At 54.1% G+C, this 27,846-nt stretch overlaps 8 protein-coding genes across 8 annotated transcripts; 2 read left to right on the top strand and 6 right to left on the bottom strand.

Moving 5' to 3' along the window:
• Positions 1–1,509: 1,509 nt before the first annotated feature.
• On the bottom strand, positions 1,510–4,085 carry J4E93_006923 (uncharacterized protein; the record flags this gene model as incomplete). Its single annotated transcript, XM_049344833.1, has 2 exons — positions 1,510–1,610; positions 1,661–4,085. The coding sequence occupies 2 exons, from the start codon at positions 4,083–4,085 to the stop codon at positions 1,510–1,512; spliced, it is 2,526 nt and encodes an 841-aa protein (XP_049197758.1).
• Positions 4,086–7,126: 3,041 nt separating this feature from the next.
• J4E93_006924 (uncharacterized protein) lies at positions 7,127–7,675 on the top strand (the record flags this gene model as incomplete). Its single annotated transcript, XM_049344834.1, has 1 exon — positions 7,127–7,675. The coding sequence occupies one exon, from the start codon at positions 7,127–7,129 to the stop codon at positions 7,673–7,675; it is 549 nt and encodes a 182-aa protein (XP_049197759.1).
• Positions 7,676–11,774: 4,099 nt separating this feature from the next.
• Positions 11,775–14,988, bottom strand: J4E93_006925 (uncharacterized protein; the record flags this gene model as incomplete). The annotated part of the gene is made up of 3 exons (XM_049344835.1): positions 11,775–14,568; positions 14,624–14,839; positions 14,894–14,988. 3 exons carry the CDS (start codon positions 14,986–14,988, stop codon positions 11,775–11,777), a joined length of 3,105 nt encoding a protein of 1,034 aa, XP_049197760.1.
• Positions 14,989–17,289: 2,301 nt separating this feature from the next.
• Positions 17,290–19,017, bottom strand: J4E93_006926 (uncharacterized protein; the record flags this gene model as incomplete). Its single annotated transcript, XM_049344836.1, has 1 exon — positions 17,290–19,017. The coding sequence occupies one exon, from the start codon at positions 19,015–19,017 to the stop codon at positions 17,290–17,292; it is 1,728 nt and encodes a 575-aa protein (XP_049197761.1).
• Positions 19,018–19,311: 294 nt separating this feature from the next.
• On the bottom strand, positions 19,312–21,317 carry J4E93_006927 (uncharacterized protein; the record flags this gene model as incomplete). The annotated part of the gene is made up of 2 exons (XM_049344837.1): positions 19,312–20,525; positions 20,573–21,317. The coding sequence occupies 2 exons, from the start codon at positions 21,315–21,317 to the stop codon at positions 19,312–19,314; spliced, it is 1,959 nt and encodes a 652-aa protein (XP_049197762.1).
• A 1,791-nt stretch (positions 21,318–23,108) lies between these two features.
• Positions 23,109–24,071, bottom strand: J4E93_006928 (uncharacterized protein; the record flags this gene model as incomplete). The annotated part of the gene is made up of 1 exon (XM_049344838.1): positions 23,109–24,071. One exon carries the CDS (start codon positions 24,069–24,071, stop codon positions 23,109–23,111), a length of 963 nt encoding a protein of 320 aa, XP_049197763.1.
• A 789-nt stretch (positions 24,072–24,860) lies between these two features.
• On the top strand, positions 24,861–26,062 carry J4E93_006929 (uncharacterized protein; the record flags this gene model as incomplete). The annotated part of the gene is made up of 2 exons (XM_049344839.1): positions 24,861–25,205; positions 25,316–26,062. 2 exons carry the CDS (start codon positions 24,861–24,863, stop codon positions 26,060–26,062), a joined length of 1,092 nt encoding a protein of 363 aa, XP_049197764.1.
• Positions 26,063–26,756: 694 nt separating this feature from the next.
• J4E93_006930 (uncharacterized protein) lies at positions 26,757–27,758 on the bottom strand (the record flags this gene model as incomplete). Its single annotated transcript, XM_049344840.1, has 1 exon — positions 26,757–27,758. The coding sequence occupies one exon, from the start codon at positions 27,756–27,758 to the stop codon at positions 26,757–26,759; it is 1,002 nt and encodes a 333-aa protein (XP_049197765.1).
• Positions 27,759–27,846: the final 88 nt, after the last annotated feature.

A 27,846-nucleotide genomic window follows, 5' to 3' on the forward strand; every position in this document is an offset into this window, starting at 1 on the left:
CCACACGCTTGCACGCTGTACAGACAAGAAGACAGGCCCATCCCGTCCTACAAACTCTCGCCTAAGCACGCTCATGACCCGTTGTCGCGACGGATCGGCTAGTCAGCGGGCGTGATCGTGATCGACAAGGAAGGGGCCGGGTAGATCATTCCAAAGAACCAAAATGTAACAAACCTGTTCCTCGCTCTTCGTTCGAGCGTTTGAAGGGTGAGGCAGAGGACTCTCATCCTAACGCGATAGTGCGTATGGCGGGTGGTGTCGGAAGCGAGGGGCGGGAAAGGCGGTGTGGTGCAGCATTCTCTTTTTTTCCCGCGAGCGATGCCTAGCCGGAGTTTTGCCGGAAATACAGTCCGCCGATTTCATGGGCTGCATTGAATGAGAAACACAAGTTGCAGTAGACAGGAGTGTTCCTGTCGTTCTGGCTGTTTTGGGTAAGTGGGGTGCGAGGGTTGGCGATGTAATGCAGGCACGGAGATTGGGGGTTGTGTTTGTAAAGTCTTTTGCCGTTGCGGTGTAGAAGTGGCTGGGGAGTCGGTGCGATTGAGTCACACGAACCCTGCTCAGAAAACTTCACTTTGCGAGTCACGATGTAGAGAAGTGTAGATGTGAAGGCAATAGTGATAATACCGATATTGATAATTCCCATGTTTTGATTTTGCTATAGCCTAGCAAAATACCCCCGATAAAGACAATGATGGATAGATACATACTCTGTTTTCAGTAGTTAAAAAAGAAATTCGCCTCACTCACAGCTTTCGGCACACAGGTGCCAAAAGGGCCGGAGGAGTATGTTCGAAGCCTCAAGGAAAGAAAGAAAGCCTGCTCGCTCGCTATGCCAGTAACACAATCGTCAAGAAGATGAAAAGGTGACTTTGTTCTGCTTGCTTGGTAAAGGAGGTTGGCAACATGGTGTTGGACGTCAACAACACAGGAGTGTTGGAGTGCGACACCGTACCAGGGACCCCTCCAACAATGTTGCAAGGAACAACCAAAAAGGAAACAGGAAAAAATAAACAGTTCAAAGAACACACAGGACCAGGGGTCCGTGGCTCTGCCTCGCTTGCTCGTGTTGTAAAATCAAGTAGTCGTGATCGTTGTCGTAGATCATACGTGCAGCCGTCTCCGTTCAGAAGGTCAATAAAAGTCGTATGAATTCATTTGTGGTGGTGAAAGAATATTGGTTTCCGGTGTCGCCGGGTAGTGAGCGTGATGTAGTTGGGAGGTTTGGGATGAGCCAGAAGCTGCTTGTAATCGTAAGATCGCGGGCTAACTTGGCATCCATAGGACACCGGGGAATCGCAGGAAATGCAGGACAGGTCGTTCATCATTTTAGGTCGGGTCGTCAGCCGTTATGCGTGCAAACATCGGACACATGAGTCGTGGGTCGTTCTATTTATATGGGTTGTGCCGTGAAAGCAGGCTGCTGAGAGGGTTGTCGGTGGATGAGTCGCGCGTAAACAATTGGTCGTGAAGAGTATGTGCAGCCTGGTGATTAGATTATGGTAGGACTTAGTTGGCCCTGATGACAAGCTTCGAGAGGAACTTGTTCGACAATGAGTCGAAGTCGGTACGGTCGAACTTGCAGTCACTTCTTGAACGGAGGTACGTTTCTGTAATGTTCGTTAGTGTGTGTAGACAGTAGCAAGGACGTTAGACTTACCATATTTAGTGACGTGCGCGCGGACCTCGGTCATCGCATCGCAGACCGCGGGGTTGGAGGCGAGGAGGTGGTGGTGTTTCCTCGAGTCCCACTCGGTGAAGGAAGGAAGCTTCTGGGAAATGGCCGAGAAGAGACCAACAATGACACCAACAGGTGTACCCTCCATCTCACCGCAGAACTTGTTGACCGCACCAACGTCGGGGACGCGGTAGTTGCAGTCAAACTGGATCAACTCCCAGACAGCGAGGAGGATAGCAGCGAGCATGAAGATGGTGGGCCAGTTCTTCAACTTGTCGCCACTGTAGACCGACTGGTAGAGCGAAGAGAGCTCCTCAAGAACATCCTTCTGCAGCTCACGCCACATGTCGGCAAGAGCACACTTGACCTGGAAGTTGATCATGACAGGTGCGATGGTCTTGCCAGAGAACTTGGACTGTTGGTCCTCGACCTTACCAGGCGTGTTATCCTCGTCGCCGAGACCCTCGATCATGGTGACGTGGAGAGTCAGGTTGTAGGCAAGGACAAGCTTGAGCGCCTTGCGGATGACGGGAAGCTTCTCGCGAGTGTAGAAGCGGTAGGCAGTCTTCAACAACTCGGTGACGAAGTAGGTACCCTCAAAGTACTCATCAACAAACTGCTCGAAACCACCATCGATATGGCGGTCAAGGTAGTCGGAGAGCATAGCGCGGGAGATGCCCTCCATACCGGCGGACAGCTTGGCGGTGTTGATCTCGAAGTGGAGACCGTTGAGGGTCTCGTGCCAGTCAACGCCGAAGCACTTCTCATCGCGGACGTAGACGTCGCGGGCCATGATGGGGAGGTAGTGGCCGTAGCCGTGGGTAACGTAGATCAGACGCTCCGATGTCGAGAAGCCCTTGATGTTGCCGATAGAGAAACCAAGGCTGACGTGACGCTCGTAGTCGGCCTTCCAGTCCTTCATGAAGTAGGCAATATCCTTGATGTCGATACGCGTGCACGGGACCTGCCAGAGACGCGCGTGGGATGGCTGGCAACCAGCGCACGGGTCGCCCTTGTCACAAGTCTTCTTGAGGAACTTACACCTCAGGCATGCACGAAGCTTGCGGATCTCGTGGGCCTGCTGTCTCTGATCAGGCCTGAGAGGTCCCCTTCTCCTGCCGACGCGCTTCTCGCCCGTGGCGTCCTTCTTCGTAGTGTGAGCGGGTGTCTTCTTGACAATGGTCTTGGCAGGCTTCGATCCTGTCGCGGTCGCGGTCGCGGGTGATTTCCTGCGACGAGCCGGCGGTGAGCTGACGGCTGACGAGGTTGGCGACGCGGTATTCGACGAGGATTGTTTTATGACAATGGGCTCGACGCGTGCCATGGGCGGACTGACGGACTGGGTAGGCGAGATGTAGCTGGCGAAGTCGTGATCGCTCATCGGGAGCCCGTGGGTGTGATTACAGCTGTCAGAGTGGGAGTGGGAGTGGCTGTGCGAGTGCACAAGCGGGCTATGCGAGTGCACAAGCTCCAGGTTGTTCTCTGATTGAGGAGAGTGCATGGGGAACTGTATCTCCTCGAAACTGCTGAAGGAGTGGGCTGACGGTGGCACGTCGGAGTGATTCGAGTTTGACGAATTCGAGCCGGTGCGGATGTGGAGTGACTGGGCTGGGTTGAAGATGATGGCAGAGCTATCTGAGTAGTCGTACGAGTTGCGGTGACCGTGGCCGAGGCCGACGTCGACCCAGCCGTTGTCGCTGCTGGAGAGCGAACGGATCTCCATCCAATTCTCACCAGGTGAGCCAGTGCCAACGCTGGGATTTGAGTGGGCGGTGTATTCGGCGGGCGCGCTGCCGAGGTGAGTGAACTCTTGCTGGAAGTCGTTCATTGTTTGCATTGTAAAGGGCGCAGTAGTCAGGGTGGGTAGCCCGTCCATGCTGGTTGTGGTCATGAAGTTCATGGGCGCCATGGACATTGAGTTCATCATGTGCGGGTTGATGCCGAACTCGACAGGCGACGTCTGCAGAGGCCCTCCGTATGTGCTGAATTCCGTGCCCATTCCCATTGAGCCCTGCCCGTAGCTATCCTGCCCAAAGCCATCAGTGTTGATGTTCATCCAAGTAGCCAACATGGGGTTCATCGGTTGCATGGCCGCGGGAAAGCCGAGACCCATGTGGAGAGGTGCCATGCTCGTCGTGCTCGGGTGCGAGTTGTGCGCGGTAGACGCGGCTGCGTTGTTGATGCGGCGCTGCTGATGGGGGTGCTGGTGCTGGTGATGCGAGTGCTGCTGCTGCTGCTGCTGGCTGCCATCGTGGTGCTGCTGTTGCTGATTCATGCTGCCGGGTGAGATTGGGAGCGGCCACGTCTGAGAGAAGTTGTAGGTTTGTCGGTTCGGGTCGAAGGAAGGATCAAAGGCACCGTCCACGCCGTAAATGGCCCCGTCAAAGTCGATGTGTTGGTTCTCCATGTTTGCACGGAGAGTGAAAATGGGGTTCGAGTGTTCTCAGCCTCTTCGAGCTGATAGTAAGCGGTGAAGGTAAGCGGGCGGGCGATGGGCCGACCAGAGTGTAGGCGGATGATGCCAAGACGCGTACACCGCTTTTTGTATGCAAGTCCCAGCCCCACACACCAATGGCTCGTCTAGTCCTACACTTGGTTAGGATAGCGCCAGAAGCGCTGCAGCGGACCGCGCGATTCGCAATCGAGGTCAAAGAAAACCCTGACCAGCGCCGACGTGCACGAGGGTTCCTAGACGGGCGCGTTGGGTGGTGTGCGGGTAGCGAGAGGGTGCTCAACTATCGTGGAGAGGCGCCTCTAGTGAGCAGATCGTTGAGCGACGACAGAACCGAATTGTGTTCGCCCGCCGAGACGCTCCACAGGTGTCCTTAGCCAGCTCCGCCTCTCGGTCTGGCTGTCGTCTGGCTAACTGAACCCACGCAAGCTGACGCCTCACCCTGCAGCAGCCAGTGAGACGGCGATGCAGGCCAGTGTGTCGCAATATCGCTCTTCTCTCGGATCAGCTGTCGCCTATCGAGCAGAAGGACCCCTCTTGCGATAGTGCCGATAAGCGTTAGACTCGGGGTCCGGTAGGTAGCATCAGGGTGTGGAGGGGAGCGTTGGGGATGCCGCAACAAGCAAAGACAGCCTATACTCGACGCTGTGGGCTACATCCACCCCTCATGCCCGTGCTGGATCGTCCACCTTCACCTCTCGAACGAGCTGTTCAACATGCAGCCAGGCGAACCGGCCTGCGCTACTGGCGCCCGTCGGTGGATCTAAGAATATAGACTGCGACAAATGGTGGACAAAGTCGCGGATACTACCATGGACCAGGGCTGTCCGTATTTGCCTCACTGGCATGGCCCGGCCTGCGACTCTATAACGGCACTTCGCCGTCGACGTCCAGACTCACCGACACGTCCGAGGATGCCTCGCAACTTGTCCGCCGTCATCATACATTCCAGCATCCTCGGCCATCCGCAGCATGAGCGCCATACCTGCCTCCACGCGCGGTGCCCACTCGCCGGCGGTTCCTCGCGTTGGCAAGCGCTCATCGTTACCCTGGCATGCCGAGCGCCTTCTGCGTAACATCGCTTCCGATCGTACTACTGAGCGCCGTGTCTTGCATCCGGATTCTCGTCCATGGCAGCCGTTTCAAGTATTGTGCATCCTGTCATGCCTTGCCCGCATATCGCCGTTTGAGCAGCGACAGCTTGACAGGATAGCGCCCCTGGTCTTACTGGTGGGCGTATTACATTGGTATCACTCTTGCTGTGGCATGCCGAGATTCGTCATAGTGCTCGTGACCATCTCTGCCATCTGTTTCGTTTTACTTTCGTTTGAAGTATACTGTAATTGAATGCTTCCCAAGTCTTAGAGATGCTTCCACGTTTTCGGCAAGATCTGCGTGGTTCTGCAGTGTCGCACCCACAATTTAACAGGTCAGTAGCCACGCAAGCCACCATCATCCGAAGTCATGGGGAGTGGATAGCGTTGTGCTACTGTACGGCCTTGCTGACGTTTCTTTGTCCAACATTCTCAGGGCGTACCATAGGCGAGGCGGCCGCATGTTGGGTCTCCGTATGACGCGAGCAACGTTGTCTTCCTATTGACTGGGTTTGACTTGCGACTTGTGCAGAGTACGAAAGGGAAAGGCGACAAGTTGGGGAACATCCCCGCACTTGATAGGAGAGTGACCGGTTGATCTCTTTAGCTTTGCCAGTTGAGGAGATTGGATGAGGCATTTGGGTACTTTGTGGGATGCATTCTTCCCCGTCTCGTGAGTATGGAGTAGCACTAGAAGTGGTGACGGGTGTAAGACCACGCAAGTAGCGCCATGCAGCAGAAACAAATGGAACGAGAGCAGGGGCTGAGAAAATTGGTGGTGAGCACAAGAAGAAGCGGCGATGTAATAACAGAAAAGCAGCGATTGCGACAAAGTTTTGCTCCGTTTGTGATGTGAAGGAAGTCGCGGTGTGCTGGAGCGCTCTTTCCGTACACGCGGCAGCCAGAGTTTGGTTCACCCGATAGAACAACGTCACGGTCTGTCGGCCATTACAACACCATTCATCCTTTCATTCGACAGAACATTGCTGACCAGGCCATGCAAAGTCCTCACCCTGTGTAAGGGGCAGTAATTGCGCGACTGAACTATAGTCTAGAGAATCCTGTGATGTCAGCTCAGGATCAAGCCAGGGCCAAACGACTGGCCTACATCGACGCAGCGCGGACGGTCTTATCCAGGCCTAGTTCATTTGTTGTAGATACGTCCGTGCTGCCTGTCACTGAACCATGTCCCACTGGTATCACTGACGGCGCTGTGTAGCGACCTTTGCTTGGGTTACATTGTTACCTTGGCCAAGACGGATATCTACATATATCCAGATGCATACCAAGAGCTTGCGATCAAGATATGATCCTGAACGCGGATTAGTTAACTAAAGTTCAGGCGTGCACTGCGAGGTGGTCGACCCGACATATCTCGAGTTCGAGGAAATCAATGCCATACCGGAGGAAAACCAGAAGGTACGCATGTGTATATCGAACGATCCAGCCGATCCTTCCCAGCCGTCCGTGTTCACTACTTGGCCAGCTTACTGGCTTTGCAGATGCCGAAACTCGTTGCGTATAAACGATGTGGCGGCAATATAGCAGACCTTATACATCTCGAACCCTGAACTGCAGCGAGACGAAACTCTATAACTCAGGCTATTGTAGATGCAATGACGCCTACTCAGGAGCCGTAGATGGCGGAGTACGGGAACTTGGATATGTGGATCCGCAGCCGGCCTTCGGCTCCACGCGCATCTCCCGTACCTCGTGTAACGCAGACAGAGCGTGAAGCAGTATATCTGAGACTCTGTGGGGCATGTTAATACATCGTTACTTCCACTCTGGCGAGATAGAAGGCGCGATCAAGTTACGTGTTGTGCTTGTCAGACTTCACCTTCAACACCACTCAATCATCACGAACGAGCACACTTCACGATACTCCAAAAGATCTCCAACATGGCACACATCGGCGCGTTGCCCAAGATCCACCGCTACATCACGGCCCATGATGACAAAGGCAAAGCCGTCTTCAGCAAGGCCTTCAACGAGGAAAGCAAGATGAAAGCCAACGACGACGGTATCGCCTTCGCCCTCAGCTTCACCACCAAAGGCTTCCCCGTCGATATGAACGACGACCAAGATCTCGATGTATACGGCAATTATCTCAAGGACGCCCCAGGCCTCGTGGTCGCTGGTGGCACAGTCCTCCGTCACGTCGACATCCCCCCGGACACAGCGTGCACGATGCACCGGACTGTGAGCTTGGACTACGGCTGCGTGCTCGAAGGCGAGGTCGAATGTCTACTGGACAGCGGCGAGAAGCGGTTGATGAAGCGGGGTGACGTTGCGATTCAGCGTGGGACGATGCATCAGTGGATCAACCACAGCAAGACCGACTGGACGCGCATGTTGTTTGTTCTACAGGAGTCGAAGCCACTGAAGCTTGCGGGCGAGACGGTCGGCGAGGAGCTTGCGGGTATGGCTGGGGTGCGTTCTTCGGATTGAGTTGTGTGTGGATGGAGATGAAGACGGGATGGTCCCGTATCGATAGCAGATGTCGCCAAGCCAGCTAGCACTCAATCTGATCACTCCCCACGTGCTCCACTCTTCTTTCCTTGTACCTGAGTTGTGTTTGCGACAAACAAAGGGCAGTCGATAACTCACGTAATGTTCGTCACACTATGCGAATGCGCGCCGTGAGATCCATACCATATCTGGACGCTGCACCTGTCTTCGAACAATACTAAGCAACCCTTGCAAGAAACCCACTGCACGCGCCAGCCACTCGCGGATGCCCATTCGTTGACCATTCAATATTGCAACGCCACGACGTGCATGTAAAAAAGATGGCTCTTCCACTGCGTCCCTCAGCTCCTGCTTCCCGCTTAGAGGAGATTATTCCCGGATCAGAACGAATTGAAGAGCTTTCAGACGAAGAGCTTGATAGCGATTACGAAGATATGGGGACCGCCACTATGGAAGAGCAAGCGAACATCGCTTACCTGGAGACTGTAAGGATACCAATCAGAGACTCACTCGTAACGGACACATCGGAAGCGGATGATGAAACGTCCAAGGCCATATTACCTTTCTTGGAAGGCAATCCCAACAATTTCCCACTCAACGCTTCTGGTATACCGAGCTTGCAGCGACGAAAGCACGCCTACTTTTTAGAAGGACAACTGGATGACTGGCCAGCACGCGCTGCCGCATTGGACGCTGCACGACCCTGGATCATCTACTGGTCTCTGCAAGGCCTGACTGCATTGGGCTCGGACATAACCGACTACCATAAGACGTAGGTCCATTCATTCCAAACACTCTCTTTGCCAAAATCTGCATACACGCGACTCCAGCTGTACATGTTCTGATATCACATAGAACACCACACACCGCCTCCCTAGCCCAGCACCCGGACGGAGGATTTGGAGGTGGCTACGGACAGTACGCTCATCTTGCCTGTACATACGCTTCAGTACTGTCGCTCGCCACAGTCGGCGGAAAAGAATCATATGAGACCATCAATCGCAAAACACTATGGCACTTCTTGGGCCGAATGAAGCAAGCAGACGGAGGCTTTACCATGTGCGCAGGCGGCGAAGAAGATATCCGCGGTGCCTATTGCGCCCTAGTCGTACTCTCCCTCCTCAACCTTCCTCTCGAACTACCACCCGATGCACCAGTACGAAAACAGGGCTTCACCACCTTCACAGACGGCCTTGGAGAGTGGATCTCTAAATGCCAGTCCTGGGATGGCGGCATCTCCGCAGCTCCAGGCAACGAAGCACACGGAGCCTACGCGTTCTGCGGGCTGGGCAGTCTTGCCATCCTCGGACCACCAAAAGAAACACTTCACAAGTATCTGGACGTCAACTTGCTGATATACTGGCTGTCGTCACGGCAATGCACACCAGAAGGTGGATACAACGGGCGCACAAACAAGCTCGTTGATGGCTGCTATTCTCACTGGATCGGCGGCTGCTGGTCCATTGCCGAAGCTGCGACCACGACAGGACTATGGAACCGCGGCGCACTTGGTCGTTACATTCTAGCCGCGTGTCAAGAGAACAAGGGTGGGCTGAGGGATAAGCCTGGGAAAGGCGCAGATGCATACCACACTTGCTATAATCTGGCTGGGCTGAGTGCGGTACAGCACAAATACGCCTATGATGAGAACGTAAATAAGACGCTTGGTACGGGCACCTTTGGCGCACCTTTCCATTGGAAGATGGAGGGTCGCTATGATGGCGAGGATAAGGTCTGGGATGAGGGTGATGCTGTGAGGGCGGTGCATCCTGTGTTCGTTATTCCCTTCATGTCGGTGTACGAGACAAGGAAGTACTTTGAGGAGAAGGAGGGCTTTTAAATGTCAGTTCGAATACATATGATAACTCTCAAACGCTATACAACCGAAACCCAAACTTCTATCAAAGCAGTCATGGCCATGACCGCCGTGGTAATCCTGTAACATCCCAACGCATCTGTCAACACCTAAAATTCGACTTTAATGCCCATTCATCTTCCTCCCACCCACCTCCTCTAAGATCTTCAACTGTCCCGCCCCAATATCATAAATAAGCCCATGCAGCGACAAGCCACGCTCAACAACCGCCCTCTTAATAGCCGGATGCTGTTTCAGCACCTCAATCGACTGCTGAACATTAAGCTCCGCAACGCGCGCCGCCCTCGCATCGTCGTTGGGAAGGCCCTCCAACTCGACTTTGTGTTTACGACGGAGTCTGTCGGTGTCGTTAGTATGCTAGCTTTTCAAAACCAGGATTCTGATCCTGCGAACACGCGTTCGCCCCACTAGATACCCTCCCCACATGCTCTCAGAGATGGAAGTAATCAACAAAAAGTAGACTCACTCTCGGACAGGTCCCAACCACTTATTCAAAACACCACCCAAATCATCATCTCCCAAAGCCGCATTCGCCCCGCCGCACTTCGTGTGCCCGCAGACAACTACTTTGTTGACTTTCAAATGCACAACCGCATATTCTACTACACTCGCCGCTGATAGATCATCTGGATGCACCGTATTCGCTATATTGCGGTGCACGAAGATCTCTCCGGGTTTGCAGTGACATACTGTAGTTTCGGGTATGCGACTATCTGCGCAGCCGATCCAGAGAATGTCGGGAGCTTGGCCTTGGGCGAGGAGAGTGAAGGCGTTGGGGTCAAGGGCTGTGGTGTCGGTGCGGTAGGTTGCGTTACCGGTGAGGAGGTGCGCGAGGGGTTCTGCGTTGGGATGATTAGTAAAGTGGTGTGAGGTGTGCATGAAGGAATCCTTGTGCGGAGTATCTGGGGTGATGCGACCGGGGTGTGGATCAGTCCGGGGATGTATAAAGTCTACGGTAGCTCCCAGGAGTGCGACATCCTTTGATGCCTCCTGCGCATCCGCGTCTTTTGCGTAGAAAAGCCCTGAAATTCGCAGCAAAATCGAAGGAAGACTACGTACCGATGTAAGTCGCCATATTTGAGTCGGATAAGCGGCTGGTAAGTCTATACGTATATCTCTCTGTATGCCCAGTACCAAGTGTATGTCAAGCCTTGGCCGGATAACCCACGGCAAGGTTATATACCAAGTCAGAAAAAGAAGGAACTTGAAGAAAGGGATGTGAACCAAGGTTGGCTTCAATGACCGCAGCCGTCGCATACCCTCTTCTCCGGCTGACTGAAGTCGCACACGAGCGCCGCGTGCGCAAACGCTCTCACAATATGCGCCACTGTTTCTCTACCCCCCTCTCTTTCGTCATATAGCTGGCCAATCGCTGCGGCGACGGTAGCCATCGCAGCAATGCAAACGCGCTGTAATCAGCGCGGAGAAGGTGTGGAGAAGGAAGGCGGTATCTGGGTAGCGAACCGTACATTCCACCCAACTTTACCTGTACTGGACCAGAAACCTTCATGGGACCATGTACGCCAGCCAATAGAAGCCAATCTGCCTCAAGACAAAGACTGTACCGATCAGAATTTGTGCAACTGCCGCGACACCACCCAACGTGCCGAGAAAACGCCTATATGCCGTGAAGCACTTTGAAGCAAATTCAGCCGGCTTGGTCGTACTCAGCATGATTGCTCCTTCACTTGAATCTTATCCGCGTCGCATCTTGGGACTACTGTCGGTTTCTCAGCGCCTCGCCTAAGCTTGTTGGTCGTGTGTGAGAGCCCCGATTAGTTGGGAGGTGTCTTACATTTTCCGTCTTGAGCGCATGAAAAGCATGAATGTGGGATGGGCAGGCAGCGGTGGCTTTAGCGTCAGCGTGTCACAAGAATTCACTACCACACCTCCAAAGAACGCGCAATCGCCATGTACTGTACTAACGGATGATAAGTGTGTCAAATGGAATTAGGATAACGTGAACTCACTTGCTTGAAGTGACAAGTAACAAACTTGCCGACACCCCGACTCATCAGTCGCAGCGGTATCATAAAGCTATGAAGATATCTAAGCGTACACTACCCCTGCGTACAAATGTTGTGAACTCCAAACACACCGGATCGCTCATACAGGATCGCTCATACAGAAGAAAGCGGAAACAGCCTTTTGCAACCTCACCAACGCCACGCAGCAAGGGCTTTACAAACACGTACTACTGCATCAACCACCGCCTTCAGCGATAGCCTTCAACAACCCACCAATGTAGTTCCGGAGAGTAAGGTTGTGACTCGCAGTGAAGGCGATCTGGTCCCGCAGCGGAGCAAAGATACGGGGCACCCATCCGGCATTTTTGGCTTCTTCTTCCTCCTTCTCTTCGTTCTCTCGTCTTTGTTCCGCTGCCGCATCGCTGAGACGCGGCTTCTTGCCGCCGGCTGTGGCTCGTCTGGCGGCTTCGGGGCTTCCTTCACTGGCGCTAAATGTCCGCTTGTGGGCTGGGGATGATGGCGAGGTGATGTCGGTGACAGTGGTTGGGGGCGGGATCTTGTTGAGCTGCCGGGCAAGGTTGCGAAGGACGAGGACAGAGGATAGGGGAAGGCCGGCGGCATCGTTAGTATCGTCAGTCGCCGTGTTGTAGTAGCGGAAGTTGGGTGCTGATTGCGCTCCTGCTGCATCCTCTCGGCCACCGTATCTGCTTGCAGAGCTGGTCGATGAACTTTGGTGTCGCCCACCCATACCCAAGCTACCCAGCCCGACCGGTTGTCCGAATTGCGGCTGGAAGTTCTCATGCCGAGCTTGTGCGGAAGAGGTCAAAGGCCGTGACTCTGAAGGCGTGCGATTGTGTTTCGCGTGGATGGCCTGCTTGATGCTCGTATCAGGCAAATGTGTCTTGACATGCTGTCCAGCCTCAAACGCGGATTCTGTGCCGTCAGGCGAAAATCGAGTGCAACCGCCCCAATGGCAATAGTATTTCGTCGCTTCTGGTGCGTCTCCGTTCTCGATATTGACAATGTCCTTGATGTCCAGCTTTGGCTCTAGCAGCCACTGCCCGGTTTCCTGGTCGCGAGGAACTTGGAGATGGACACTGACAACATGCTCCCACATAGAGCGTGCTCCGGAAGCGAACTCGCCGCACTCGATATTGGCTGTTGAATGTTTCGAGTCGGCGTGGCCGTTCAGAAGGCTCGGTGGATGCCAGCAGCAGCGCATGTACGGCCTCTTGGTGCTTGGGTCGACTGGTACGGATCGTGGCCGTATGCCTCTTATGGTATACTTTGGCTGTCCACCCACGGTCAGCACCTGAGCAGAGGCGCCACCGAACGTCGTCGATACATTCGTGATGAAGTCCTTAGCTGGCATCAGCGCCTTGAAAGAAGCCGGATTGTTCGTCATGTGTTCTGAGAAGGCTGCGTTGTAGGCCGACCAGAGCTGAATCTGAGTAATCTCGCCAGTCGCATCCTCTTCGAAACACGTCTTGAGCCATTGCGAGCTACGCTCTGGCTCATCAAGCGTCACGAGATGATCTATGATTGCAGACGAGAGCTTAGGCGCGTTCTCTGGAGGTGCAGAGGTCTTTGCTGTCTTGGCGGCACTCCTTCGTTCTTCGTATGCAATTGCACCGTATTGCAACAAGCGTACCAGTTGCTTCGCCACTCCTTCGATATCAACTTCGTGTACAAGCGTCTCAACGTTGTCGGGGAAACCAGTGAAGAGATAGAGGAAGTCCAGGCATGCTATGCGCAGATCCTCGTCTTCTACTAGCAGCCAGTCGCAGATTGACTTGAGAGTCTTGACTGGCACGTCGGAAAGCTTATTTGTCGCCTCCAGGTTCATTGCTATCCGGGCGAGTGCTCTCAGCGATGTGATGATGCGGCCACGGTCGTCGGAATCCACTTGATTGAGCAAAGAGCGATACAGCGGGCTTTGCGAGTCCAATATCCAGTACTTTGTCAGCTGCTCGGCGATCTCTAGGGCGTAATGCTGTAACTCCACGATAGTAGAGTGACGGGGCAGGTTGAGTGCGATAACGATCATGTCTTGGATGGATGGCACAGAGGCCGCGAAGATAGCATTCTCTTTCAGCATCACCATGTTCCGGATGATGAGCGCAGCCTCGTTGATCATGGTGAGGGCCTTTGCGGATTGCTCGGGTAGGAGGTTGTCGTGCATGTCGAGTGGGCGGAGAGACTTGATGCGCTGCAGCAGGTCGCGGGTGCCGGTCAGTCCGTTCAGGGTTTGCGGCAGAGTAAAGTCCTCTTCGACGTATGAGATGTCCCAGTTCACATCGAAGAACAATGTGGACACGTCAATGACCTTGGCGATGAGTGCATCTGCGAGCCCCGGGAACTGATCGAAGCGGTACTTGTCTCCTCGCTCGTGTGAGATCTTGACCAGGTGGTGCAGCGCGTATGCCTCTTCCTCAGGCTCCTTTGACCGCAGCGCGTTCAAAGCGCGGATGTATATGCTGGGCCCTGAGAAGCCGGTACCGGGCAGCATCATGCCCTTGAGCGGCACCGGCCTGTTCTTCTTGTTGAGGATGTACTTCTTGCGCGACTGTATGTAGGTATCGAGCGAGTTGGACGGGGTAACGACGGGCTTCATGGTGGCTGGCACGGCGGTCCGTGGCTCGTAGTTCGCGATCGTCATGGCTGCTCCGCTGGTGCCGTAGCCGTTGGCTTGCGACGAGGTCAGATGGCCCGTCGATTGGCGCGTCTGCCGGGTTGAAGACTCGGGCTGGAAGAGCACTCGCTGCGGCGGCGCATGGCGGAGGGACCTTGTCGACCGCCCAAGGCTACCGGGCTCGTCCACGTCCATCTTGTCGTCTTTCGGTGTCTTCTCGACGTCGTCTTCGGAGTCGGAGTCCTCCTCTCCCCTTAATCGTTCAGCCTCTCTATTGCTGGTTGGGAAGAAGTTGTCGACGGTCCGGTTGAGCAGGTCTCCACCCTTTGCAGATACGTTCTCGAGGATTTCAGGCGGCGGGGGCTCGCGCTTGTGAACGGTGGATATTTCGTAGGCGCTAGAGCAGGCGTCAGCAGTGGTAGGCGCAAAGTTGTCTTTCACCATTCACGTACGCAAGGTTCTTGTAGTAGGCCGTCTTCACCAAAAAGGCCTGAGTCGTGATGCTAGGGCTCTTGGGTAGGAACTCAGTCGCGATTTTGCGCCACGCAAGCTTGTTGTTTTTGGTATCTGAAACCCTATCGTAGCCTCCCTCTTCATTAACGCGTTTGTAGAGTCGCAACAGGTCAATGTGCCGGCTCCCGACCTTGGGTTCGCGATCCAGGACAGTGCTACACGTCGGGTCAATATGCGCTCATTGCGGCGAGACAAAGAACAAAACCCACCCGCGCTTTTCGTGGTATTCGGCCAAGGTGTTCAGGAAGTCTTCATGTTCTTGGGTGCGCTCGACAGATTGTTCCTCTGGTTTGTTTGGGGCCATGGTGCGGCTGTCGCATTTACTCGGGACTGCTCGGGCACGGGTCGCGACGCATGCGTGGATTCAGCTGTGTGCCAGGCGCAATGGTGGATCTGCTCGTGAATGCGCGGCGCGCGTCGTTCGCGATGATGGATGGGCGAACACCAGCACTCCAGACTGCACCAAGTCCCTCGCGTTGATTCGCACGGACCACATCATGTGACTGAGGTCGGTCGCGACTTCCTTCGACCATCTCTCACATCCTCAACACCTAAGTGCGCGACATCGGCGTGTTTTCAAGACGACACCGTTCATCGCACAAATGCCACCAGACGGCAGCTGATTGATCTCGACTAACAAACAGCATTGCTAACAATCATGCTATCCCTTCCGCTCCAGACTCTGTCAACAGCACAGGACACCGACACCAGCGAGCAGAGGTTCAACTGGCAGAAAGAGACCAATGACCTCACATTGATCATCGACAGCTATGGCGCGCGCGGGGGTCTCCAGCTCATGAAACTGTGTCAAGGCTCGCAGGTTCGGGTACGACGCATGCATGACTGATTCCCACCCACTCAGCTTGAACACCCGCTCCAAATAATGTGCTAACTAACCGTTGGATCACAGCAAACCATCGAAATCGAGAGACTGATCAACGAAAGCAACCAGATAACGCGCCAGAGTGAAGAGCGCGGATTGCAGGTGCAGCCCGACCACTTACACATCTCTGCCATTGTGCGCTGCCCTCTGCTCGCCATAAAATGGCAAGTGGCCAACAACAAGATCAGGCGCATCCAAATGAGGTTCAAGTCAGACAAAGACTTCAACACCGCGTTCGGCCACCTCCTTCATCTCGGTCTCTACATGGGCGGCCAAAAAGCAGTCCCGTCTCAGCCAAGGTCTACGGCTCAGCCACCATCGCCGGCGCGAGGAGGATCATCATCTCGGCCAAGTCTGACTGCTGTTGCATACCCTCAGCTGCCTAACATGAGCCCTTCCGTAGGTGGACTATCATGCCCTCCTTCGCGGCTGGCAGAGATCTCCAATCGACCGTCCACGAGTTATGACTTCTCTGCTCCTTCAGATTCTCGATTGCCCGTAGCGTCATACACCCGCCCGGTTTCTGCCACCACAGGATATACCAGGGAAGATGTTGGTATGACGGCATCCTTGTCAGGCCCTCTTGCTCCTCCAGTACTCTTCACTCGTCCTACCTCAGCGACCTCAGAAATCTTAGGGCGATCGCATGTTGACTCTGCATATTCATCAGATCAGCACATGTCAGACGTTCAAGAACCTCCTCGTACATCTACTGAGCGACCAGATACTGCTATGCTCTTCAATCGGCCTGGCAGCGCCAATCGGCCTGGTAGTGCAAACCGTCCCGATACTGCCGATCGCCCCGGTAGCACTGAGATACTACCACCGAGACGCGAGCTTCCTTTCCCACGCTTATCTTCGCCGCGCTCCTCTGGCAGCGACAGTGTACGACCCTCCACTGGCACGATGGGTCCTCCTCCTCTACCAGCACGCGTAGCCAGTAACCGACCTGGTTCCAGCCGCAGCGCAACCAGCAAGAATATTGAACTTCCTCCTCTTCCACAGCCCACTGTCATCAGCAAAACGGCACGTGGAAAGCAACCAATGCAACAGCCTCCTCGCACACCGAACCAAGATCAGTACAGTCCTGCACGCGCAAAGACGTCTCCACATGGCGGCATCGAGAATCAGTCACCGTTGACATCGTCTCCAATCTCCTCTCCGTTAGCTTTCAATCGGTCAAGCTTCAGTGCCATCCCAACACCGCAACCTCTCGGCGAACGAAGCAATGCTGCACAGAATCTTCACCATGACATGTCGTATAGTGGTCTCGACACCCCACCTACGTCTGTTGCTGGCCATCGTGGTGTGAGCATGTCCAATCCAGGTGCTACTATGAGTGTGAATGAGAACGATCAGTTGGCGACATATGCGATGCAGCCTGACGAGGGACGCAGAGCAGCGCTCAACGAGTTTGTCTATCGCCACCTGGAAAGCGACGACTTCCTCACGCTCGTCCAAGACATGGAGACAGCTTGGTCGAGAGTTACAATGCGAACGCAATGAGAGGACCGCTGCCCAACAAGATTTCTAGCTAGGAGTATGTGAAGGAAGGGGGGTCTCGTCGAGACATTTTAAGAAGACGTAGTAAAGAGTATGAAAAAGGGCGCGACGGCATCTCACAAGTATCAACTCGTTCTGTTGTTCCATACGCTTTCGTAGTTCTGAGATAGTAATACCGTCAACAGATGAGCAGCATCGAGTCCCTCGTTTTACGTCTACTCAATGCCTGCTCCCCTGCTCACCTACAACGTACCCCCTCGCAATTCCACTCCTCCCCTCTTCCATCTTAGCCGCCCTCTTACCCCCAGCCCCCTCCCCTCCATCTTCTGCATCCCGGTAATCCGTACCCAGACCCTGCCACGTCCTATTCGAGCGCAAATACTCTGCACCAGGCGACGCAACGCCCCCCACAGCCGCTATATCCCCGTTGGCCCGTTTCGTCAGCGCCGAACTAGATGACGCCGCCGCCACATTCCCATTAACAGCTTTCGTCGCGCCACTCGAGCGCATAGGTCTCGCATGCGAAACATATCGCCCAGTCCTAAGATCAAACTCAGGAGGTGCAGATTCCTCCTCAGAATCATAATCGCCATTCGCATCTCCCTCTCCCTCTCCCTCCTGCACATTACTACCAGTCTTCTCTTTCACATCCCCCACCCCCTCATCCAAAACCCTCTGAAAATCCCCTTCCCACCTCCCCGTCCAAACCCTCTCCTCATCCCCCATCAACGCAACCCCCAACTCCCACGGCGTGATCATCGGCCGCCAAAACTCCCTGCTCTCAATCAAACTACTCTCCCAACACCCTATCACCACCCAGCCCCCCACCTCACTGAAATTAGCCACCTTGGCCGCATTCACTTTGCCCACGACAAACGTGTAGTATTTCTTGCCCGCGGCGCTGATTTGCTTTTGGACGTGTGAGAGGATGTGCATGTAGTTCTTCACGGAGAGCGTGTTGATCAAGATGCCGAAGATGGGGGTTGTGGAGAGGGATGTTAGGAGGGCGTAGCGGCGCATGAGGGTTTGGTGGGTGCGGGCTAGGGAGGCGGTTGGTGGGGTGGAAGAGGTGGAGGGCGTGTCTGTGGGGTAGATGTGTATTGAGGCGACGCGTGAGGAGAGGGTGAGGAGGAGGGAGGTTGGCGGGTCGGAGATGTGGAAGAGGGCGTAGTCGTGGAGGGCTTCGTCTGTTTCTGTTGTATTCGGTGGTATTGTTCGGTTTGGGAGCGGCGACGAGGGGTCGTGGACAATTTGTGTGGCGTGGATGTGCGTGTAGCCGGCGTCAAGGAGGCGTGCGTGGAGCGGGGGGATGTGGTGCGAGTATGGTATGTCGGCCATGAGGATGATCTTTGCGTCTTTTTCTGGATATGTTTCTTGGAATGTTGCGATTACGGGGTCGAGGTCTAGCGGTCGTTCGGTAAAGACGTATACGACTGGTAGTCTCGAAGGAGGCGAGAGACATGAGCGACCATAGTGTACGACAACATCCGCATCGACGTGCTCTGCTGCAACTTCGTCCACACAGCACGCGCCGTATGATGTGTCGCCCAGTATAAACAGACTTCCGTCTTTGCTCTCCTCCTCGCTTATCGCCGCCTTCTCCAAGCCCGCGCTGATTTCTTCCACGCATGTTGTCCCATTTGTGTGTTCATTCTCCTCTTGCACCCCCTCCCGCGCCTTCCTCGCCTTGCCCAGTCCCCGACTCAACTGCTCATACACCCTCGGCGCATCAGTAAGCATGTGATCCGGGAACTGCAACGCAATCCTCTTCCACCTCCCTTCGCGGATTTCCCTGACCGTCCGCTCAATCTCATATGTGAGGGTGATCTGCTCATCGGAAAGTTTGGGGAGACTAGACGTGTCTACGGCGGGAGTGGGGTCTTCGAAGATGTGCGTGTCGGGCGTAGAGAGTACGGGCGCGCCTGCGAGCGACGGAACGGCGGCCATTGCGTGTGCTGATTGCGGAAGAGTGGCGTTGTGTGCGTGAAGCGTGGCGGGGTTGTAACTTTTTTTTGACGGGCGCGCAACTGGCGGGGCACACCTCGGTGATGCAGGGACGGGCAGCGCCGAAGAGCCGCAATGCATGGCATGGTAATGCCGCGCGTGTGATAGGTGAATGGCAATGGGTCGTTCGGTATACGTGTATTGACTCAATTACTATCTACAAAAGAGAGGTGGTATCATATTTCAACCCGCGCTGAATCCAATCCCTATGTCGCCAAAAGCAAACTAGAAAATATCTCACATCATCAGGTATCCTGACACGGCCGCTGCCAGAGCAAGACCGAGAACGTTGGGAACGAACTTTCCTACACCGCTGTCGTCGTCGCCGTTGCCGTTGTTTGTAGTGGCGAGCTGACCAACGATCAGCTCGGGAGTGTATGGCTGCGATGTCTCGACTGTTGTACCGTTCCAGCAGTAGTCAGTGAAGCACTGCTGGCACACTTGTGGAATAGCCTCGCCGTTGCGCTCCAGACTCCTAGAGAGGATGGCGCATCCGACGCAAGTAGGCCAGTTTGAAGCACCCTCACGTGTGGAGTTTGCTTGGGTGACGACGTCGTAGCCGTTCTCGATCATGCCGTTGCGCTCTGAGATGCTGTAGTCGAGCTTGTTGAAGGTGGAGGTGTTTGACCAGAAGACGTAGGGGGCATTGGGAAGGTAGACAACGAGAGGAGGGATGTTATCACCCTCAGTAACGTTGCTGCTGTTGCAACCGAAGAAAGCGGGGCGGCTGTTGAAACCTAGGGCAACGAAAGTGTCCTGGCCGGGGATGTAAGGGAACGAAGTCCTGTTCATGAGAGTGCCGCTTGCACGCTCGTAGGTTGCAACTAGAGAAGTACCGTTTGGCCAGTTTTGCGACGGGTCGTCATCCTCGACGGTGTCACCGGAGGAGTCGATAGCAAAGACGACATCGACCTGGCGTACGGGCTGAATGACCGGGTTGAAGGGAATGTTCTGGCCGTCTTCACCACCGTCGACGAGAGTAAGACGTTCCCTGTCAGCACTGGGGTTCGTCTCGTTGTGGTAGTGGAAGAACGGGTTGGGTGAGTAGTCGGCAATATCGTCACCATCTTCGCCGATACCCTTGAGAATGTTCGATACAAAGTTTACCAGGATCTGAGGTACGTCCTGGATGGTGTTCAATGTGAGGAAGATCTGGTTGAACAAGGAGCTGCTGGTTCCCATGACGAAACCCAGATTGTCGAATCCCTCAACGCAGCCCTGATCTTGGGCAAGTTCACCCTCGCTGAAGTTGGAACCGATGTACTTCAGAGGAGCAAAGCCGTAGGTTGTAGGGTCGAATGAGCCCATTTCGAACGGGTTGAACTCGAAGTTGGTGGCGTTCAAAGAAATGATCAAGTCTCCGGGCGAACGCTCATCTGCGACGAGGATAGGCATCGGTGCGTTTCCAGACGAGAAGTCTTGGTCGTCCTGGATGGAAGAGAAGGTGTAGGCTATTAGGGTTAGCTTGTGGACTTAGAAGATCTGGGGGTAAACATACCTGGGGCTCCATCACTGGCGTTGATGAGCTGGAAAGAAAGACCGCGGCCGTACACATCGGTAATCGACGTGTTGAAGTCACCAGCCGGCGAATCGCTCTTGTCCTTTACCGTGCTGACCAAGTTGTCGTAGTACTGTGCAGTCGAGAGCAGCTGGATTCCCTTCGTGGGAGGTCCCTTGAACAGCGAGTTCTGGAATTGCCAAATCGCCGAGTCCTCTCCCTTGTTGATGATTGCTTCAACTGAGGTAAAGTTGTTTGCGTAGATGCTGCCAATCATCCAGCCTCCTCCTGATAGTGCGGAAACATATGTGGATGCCTGCAAGATTCCTCCCAGATGTCCTGCACTCGTCGAGTTCGATGTCCGACTGTCAAACGCCGCTAGAGCACCCGCACCGTTCAGCAGGGCCCGGTATCCTCCACCAGAGAACGAGATCGCGATGTTCGGTAGGGCGGTGGTGTTGTCGCGGTGGTTGCTGATGTATTGTCCAACGTCGAAGCCCTCAATGTTGACGCGTTCGAGGAACTCGCGCATGGGATCTATCGTGTTCGGTCTCCTCTTCTGGAGCCATTCTGTCTCTTGCTGGGAGAGTTTGTCGGCGGATCGAATGCTCGGGCGTGTGGACGGGCAGTTGACTTCGGCTGGCGCGTAGCCGTTGGGAGCCTGGGGCGAGGCACGCTTCAATATATCCAAGCCATTGGGAGGTACGACTCTAGCTTCCCGAGGAACAACCGCAGATGCTGTCATGCGTCAGCTGGGTCCCTGCAGGAACACAAGGAGGCGCATCACTTACAGGTCGCTAAACTAGTCAATGCCGAAGCAGACAATACAGAAGAATACTTCATCCTAACGAATGGATGCAAAGAAAGGAGGGGTGAGAAGGCTGAGAAGACGCGAAATGAATCGCGAACAAATGCGGAATCATGGCAATGTTAAATGATGCGCTCCATGCTGACGGGAGGCTGCGGAATGACCCACACTGCACAGGCGGCTATGCTCCTGGCTCCAACGCACCAAACGCCCGGAAGAGCTAGGAGGATCTGACCTCATAGGCGTGCTACTAGGCGTGCCACTTGTCGTGGCTGAAGGCCCTGACGATCAAACTTTATTTTTAGTCCCATCTCTTCTCGTCGAGGTTTTGTCCGTGTTTGGTTTGTAAAGTGCTGTCGCATGCTCGCCTGAATCATCAGGCCCTCAGCCATCATCAGTCCTTGACAGATCTTCTTCGTTTGCAGCAGTTGCTAGCTGACACCGCCTTTCTGCGGTAAGGCTCTGGTCAGCGGGCACCGTTGTGGCGCGTCATCTCCCGTGAGTGGCTGGCGCTCATTTCGAAACAATGCGCTTTCGGCACTCGGCAAGCTGCCGGTACGAAGGGTACGAAAAGAACCTTGATACGACCCTGTCATCCTGGTTTGAGTGTGTGATCGTTACTTTCTCCATGTTTGAGATGTCGAGACAAGCGTTTGGCGCAAAGTAACTATCGCTGCCCTGTTGTTATGCAATAAACAATGTCGTCATCTTCGTTGGGCCCTGATCGCAACTATTGCCGTACATAGCGCGTCGCGTCCTCGACGTTAGGCAGCCTGCGTACGGGCATTTCATTCGACCGAATTTCAAGACATTACCTGAAAAGCGTGGTTTTCTTCACCACAGCGTATGCGCCATGCGCAGCGAGGAGTAGCTTCGCAAATAGTTCTGTTCCGAGGCTCCGGACTCCGCCATGACGATCAACGGGCGACGCATAACGTCGCGGCGGTGCTATGGCCGCGCGCTACATAACGAATCGCGACGGTGCATAGTACTAGGCTGCTAGCTGGATGCGGGTATGGAGATGAAAGTATTGTTGACGCGGCCTGCAGAAGATGTTGCAGAGCGTAGTCCTATACGCGGTACGAAAAGAGACGTTCTCGGCAATTGCGTCCCGCGGCCTCCACCCGAAGGCGCTCCAACGGCAACTGCAACTGCGTACTGCCATCACATGTTGAGAGTACGCCACCTCCACCTTACAAATCCTTCGATCGTTCGTCCGGATCTAAGCCTCCACCTCCACGTCTCCTTCTAGATCATGGATCATGTGGCGATGGTCCACCTTCAACTATCCAACATCCCAGAGGAAGGAACTGCTAACGGGTGGCTGAGGGCCCGTTGCCGAGCATCAATCTGGACTTACTCGCCAAAGACCAGTATGAGGTGAGCCGTGATTCATGCACATCGAGCACAACGACAATGAAGAAGAGCATGCGCCTTGACTCATACTGGACCCTGGTCATGGTCAGGCTAGTCATTGAAGTCTTACTGTACATCTCATGGAGATCTGCGGCATACAACCTCACAAACAACGACGATGATGGTCGCCATCTCCCTGTCAGCAGCATACATTATATCAACTCCTCTCCCTGTATCTTGTGCTTTCCATGCATACTCTCCAAGTACTCATTTCGTCCAGTCAAAAGATCTAGCCACCGTACTTGTACGAGCCCAATCCCCTTCCTCGATCGTCGCATCTAGCACTGATCTCCACGGCAACGCTGTGTATACCTAGTTATCCCTTTCAACAACCAGGCTCCTCGTGAACACATCGCACCAGTCCACTTCGAGCCCCAGAACCGGAAAATTGCCCCTGAAGTCGAAGTCACCCCATGTCACGATCCCATCCTGTCCCACAAGCCTTCGTGCCAGCGCTTCCACCTGCTCGAACCTGGCAGTATCGAAGACCGGGTTCTCGCAGATCCAGTTGGTAGGTATAGTGATCTTGATCTTTCGTAGATTACCGTCCCACTGCTTGGTGTGCCATTCGGCGATCCAGGCGTCCAAGTGTGCTTCCCAGTCCTTTGAATCTCGGAAACGAGATACTTGCCACTCCAGCTCCATGGACGCGTCTTTCACATGTGCGCGGTTGAGAATGGCCATGAACTCATCTTCTATCCCCATATGTTGGTCATATATCCTTATGACGATGATGTTGCGGAGGACTTCGCTATTGAAGACGAGGGGGGTAGAATAAGGACAGCCGGGAAGGCCGCGAAGGATGTCGCATTCCTTCTGCAATTCGCAAAGACGGTGAACATCGATTGCGTTGAATGTGCGCGAGGCACCAAAATAAGAGAGGGCTTCCGAACAGATCTGCTTATTGGTGAGGACCCACTTCGCGAGGCCCCGAGTGAACGCGGGAATGCTGTCGTGATAGCGGATGTCGAAGTCGTCGTCGCCGTCGCCATCGTCTTCCTCCAACGATCGAATCTTGCGTGTGGCCTGGATCAGTAGGCCCTTCACTTTGAATATGGTTGGGAGTGGACCAAATGCGTACTCGTAGATGGAGTCGCGGAGTTCTCTGGGCAGGCGGGTGAATGGGAAAGTACCGGGCGGGTTCCAGCCTTGCGCAATCTCAGCTGCTCGACGGGCTTTCCTGGAGATAGTTTTGGCCTTCATATCCATGTACCGGCCTGTGGATATGAAGAGCACTTCTTGCACCTGGCGGGGTCGTGGCGGTTGACGGCTCATTGTGATAAAGCTCTAGCTTGCCCAGATGAGCACGGGGAGGTGATGAGGGACGACTGGGAAGAACAGTTCCTGGATACACACTCAATCGACACTAGCGTAATCCATCGCAGCAGGCGCGATTTGCCATTTAGTAAGCACAAACGGAGGGCGGGGTGCGATCCACTCTCACTGCGATGTAGGCCTTGGAGCGCCCACACACCGAGTTAACAGACTAGACCGAATAGAGACCTTGTTATGCGCGGACTTTTAAAGGGGTTTAAGGACGATTTATGAGCTGACGGGTCGTCTGGGTAAGAGCAGGTTGCACAATACCATGGTGCCCAGGTGTCTCATGATTCCAGCGACTAGTCAGTAGTAGAGCCAGGTATATTTCAACGTGATTACAGAACGTGCGTAGTACACTTCTAGGAGTATGAGAACGTCTGGGTATCATGTAAGCTATCGAAATCTCACCACGACTTTCTTGACATCCTCCCGGATTCTGCGAGCCCCGACTCAGAAAGACATCGACCAAGTCACGAACCCCCTGATTGCTTTGTCCCTCGCGTGCAGCCTGATCGAAGGACCCACGTGGGTAGGGAAAGAATGACGCGGTGAGCAAGAGCAATCCGCGTTTGCAATCGCTCTCTCACCTTCACTTTCAGTTTCCAAGTCACGCTTACCTAGAAATGCGAAAATCTCTTCAGTCATATATATCGTCTATCGCCGACTCAATTCCTACTCTCTTCTTCAACACTCTACCTACCTACTTGTCTCTATCTACGCATACACATACCAAACAAATTCACAATGTCTTCCTCAGCCGCCATCGGATTACGCGTGCTCACCCTGTTCGATGTCGATTCCCGCAAGACTTGGAACAACTTCCTTCTCTACCGTTCAATGACTTGGAACGACATGGTGGTGTCAATGCAAGCAGCGCTAAAGCGCGACGGTCAAGAGCTTTGGGTGCATGATAGGAATGGCGAACCCTTGACCGATACCGACCCTGTCTTCAACATGGCCAGCATCGCGGGCCGTGAGGTGTTGCTCGTCACAATTCGGGAGAACACCCGTGTTACTGCGGGCAAGGATATAGAGGTTGTGCTATATCTGGAAGAAGAAGATCCTAACGCGCTTCCGAAAGCTCTTCAGGTAAGTCCTCGCAAACCTTGTCGCTATGAATTCAGGAAGCCACTTCATCTATGTCACTAAAGTCAGAGAAGCCTGCGCTGAAGAACATCTGGCTGACTCTTTACTTCTAGAAACTCAATACCAAGGACAAGCGTATTCATATGGAGAAGCTTCGTCGCCGCGACGGTATCGAACAGAAGAACATTTGCCGCATTCTTCTTCCTCACTCTGAAGTCAAGAAACTCCTCGCGAAGATGAACAGCGTTCCTCAGTACACGTTCGACCGGACCTACTCGGTAGCCAATTCCATAATAGATATCCGCAAGAACTGGCGCGTCCGCACCACGGACCAGACCAAGCACCTCCTCAAGGATCAGAGGTGCGTCGCCATGGTCAGTATCTTCAGCAAAGCCCTTCCCGGCCAACACCTCTTGGGCGAAGACTTCCTCGTCGCCGCCAAGAATGCGCGTATCGCCGCGGGTGGGTCGTCTGAACCCGAGCACCTCCTAGAGCAAGACGTTTTGGACGCTATCCAAAAGCTTTACGAAGCCGCCAACGCGATCGATTCGACTTGGAATGACAACAAGGTCACCAAAGCCATCAACAAGCGCGCTGATCGGATGGAGGCGTATGGCTCGCGTAAGACGGGTGAATCGGCGACTGCATTTGCCAATGCCGAGGCCGAAGACATGGGTGAAGAGGCTGCTGAGGCGGCTTACATTGGCAAGGGAAAGGGAAAAGCGGTCGACAAGCTCGCTGGCCGTCTCGAGAAGACCAAGTTGCCGGACAACGTCATGGACGACGAGGACGACGAGGACGACGAGGACGACGAATCCGAGGCTGCCGATGACGCCAACGATCCAGACTACGTAGATTAGGTTGATGGAGGAGCCTGGAGGATGTCAGTGAGATGGGGGTGAGTGGAGAGATACATGCGAAGACGTCGAACACCTCCTGGGTCTGTTATGATATCTCAGTGTTTACTTGCATGTTTAGCGAAGGTGTTCTGGGATTACTATGGCGTTTTGGCGGTCTCTTGATAGTCCACTGAAGGGACTCTGGGTACTCTGATAATCTGACTACTTGGTCGAGCATACTATGATAATGACATACCTTTTCAGCAAACATCTCATCCCATGACCCGCAAGTATGGATGTGGCGCAGTGTTACGATTGCTTTCACTTGGATAGTCTGCTTAACTGATCTCTCGACGTGACGTAGCCAGCTCATGCGGGTACTGTTTGCACGTCCCCACTCCCACAATCGCACAAGTGAACGCGCTCACCCATCACATCCAAGCGATAATAAGAACGCATTGTACTACATATACATATTAAACTGAACAATATCCCAATAGAATCTGAGGGACCAGTAGCGTATGTCATTTGCATGTCTACCTCGTCGTGCGGGGTGTGATCCATTCACATACCTGGTTTCGGTGAAGCGATCTATTTTTGCTCTGGGTTCGAAACTGACTGCGCCCGTCAAAGTCGACCATCTTTTATTTTTGTTTCGCTGCTGCCCAATTCGTTATCCTTCACTCGTCACGGCATCCGCACCGCCATAACAAGTTTAGTCAGACCCCTCCAGCCACCCTAGCAGCGCGCTATGGTATCGCTCACTGTCCTGAACTTGTGGACTGTGGCCTAAGTCCTCAAACTCAATAAGCTCTGCATCCGGAATCCTCGCCGCCGCCTCTTTACCCAAAACCTCGTATTTCCCTATCTTAGCCTGCACTTCTGGCGGACTCCAAGCTTTACCGATAGCCGTCGTGTCTTTCGTCCCAATCAAGAGGAGGGTCTTGGGCTGCACCAGCTCAAACTCATACGCAATCGGTTGAGTCAAGACCATATCCGTCGTCTGTGCCATATTCCACGCAAAGTCAATGTTCTCGGGTGACGTTTGGTAGAGCGAGACTAGCATGTTAACCCAGACATCGTATTCCGGCTTCCAGGTATTGACGTAGTAGGTGGCCTGTTGGTACTTCCGAATCGATGTGTAGTTGGTGGCCAGCTCGTCTTTGTACAAGGCGTCGAGATTGCGCCAGGGTACTCCGAGTGCTTTCCAGTCTTCTAGGCCGATCGGGTTTGTGAGAATGAGATGGGATGTTTGTTCTGGATACATCAGGGCGAAGCGCGTGGCTAGCATACCGCCCATAGAGTGACCGAGTACGTATGTTGAGTTCACGCCCAGGCTTTGCAGTAGCAGATGCGTGTTTCGTGCGAGCTGCTGCAGCGAGAACTGGTAGGCGGGAGGTTTGGACGACTTGCAGAAGCCAATCTGATCCGGGATGATGACGCGGTATCCTTGGGCTGAGAGACGACGCGCAGAGTCCTCCCATGTCGCGCCGCAGAAGTTCTTGCCATGGAGGAGCGTGATGGTCTTGTTCGAAGCATAGCTGGTGTTATGAGGAGGTACGTCCATGTAAGCCATTGAGAGGTTGGCGCGTTGCGACGTGAACTCAAAATACTGCACTGGCCATGGGTAGGTGTAGTTCCAGATACTGGGCGGAACCTTACTCGCGCCGAACGCCGTCGCAATGAGTTGCGTGAGAAGAAGTAGCTTTAGTCGCATCTTGAGATTGACGGTGGGAAAATAATACGAACGAATGTAGTGCCGAGAGAGAGGTGTGTAGAAGATGAGTTTGCTATTCAAACTCTTG

This window comes from Alternaria ventricosa (assembly GCF_023758065.1).
Source record: "Alternaria ventricosa strain BMP 2768 chromosome Unknown scaffold_12, whole genome shotgun sequence".
NCBI lineage: Eukaryota > Fungi > Ascomycota > Dothideomycetes > Pleosporales > Pleosporaceae > Alternaria > Alternaria ventricosa.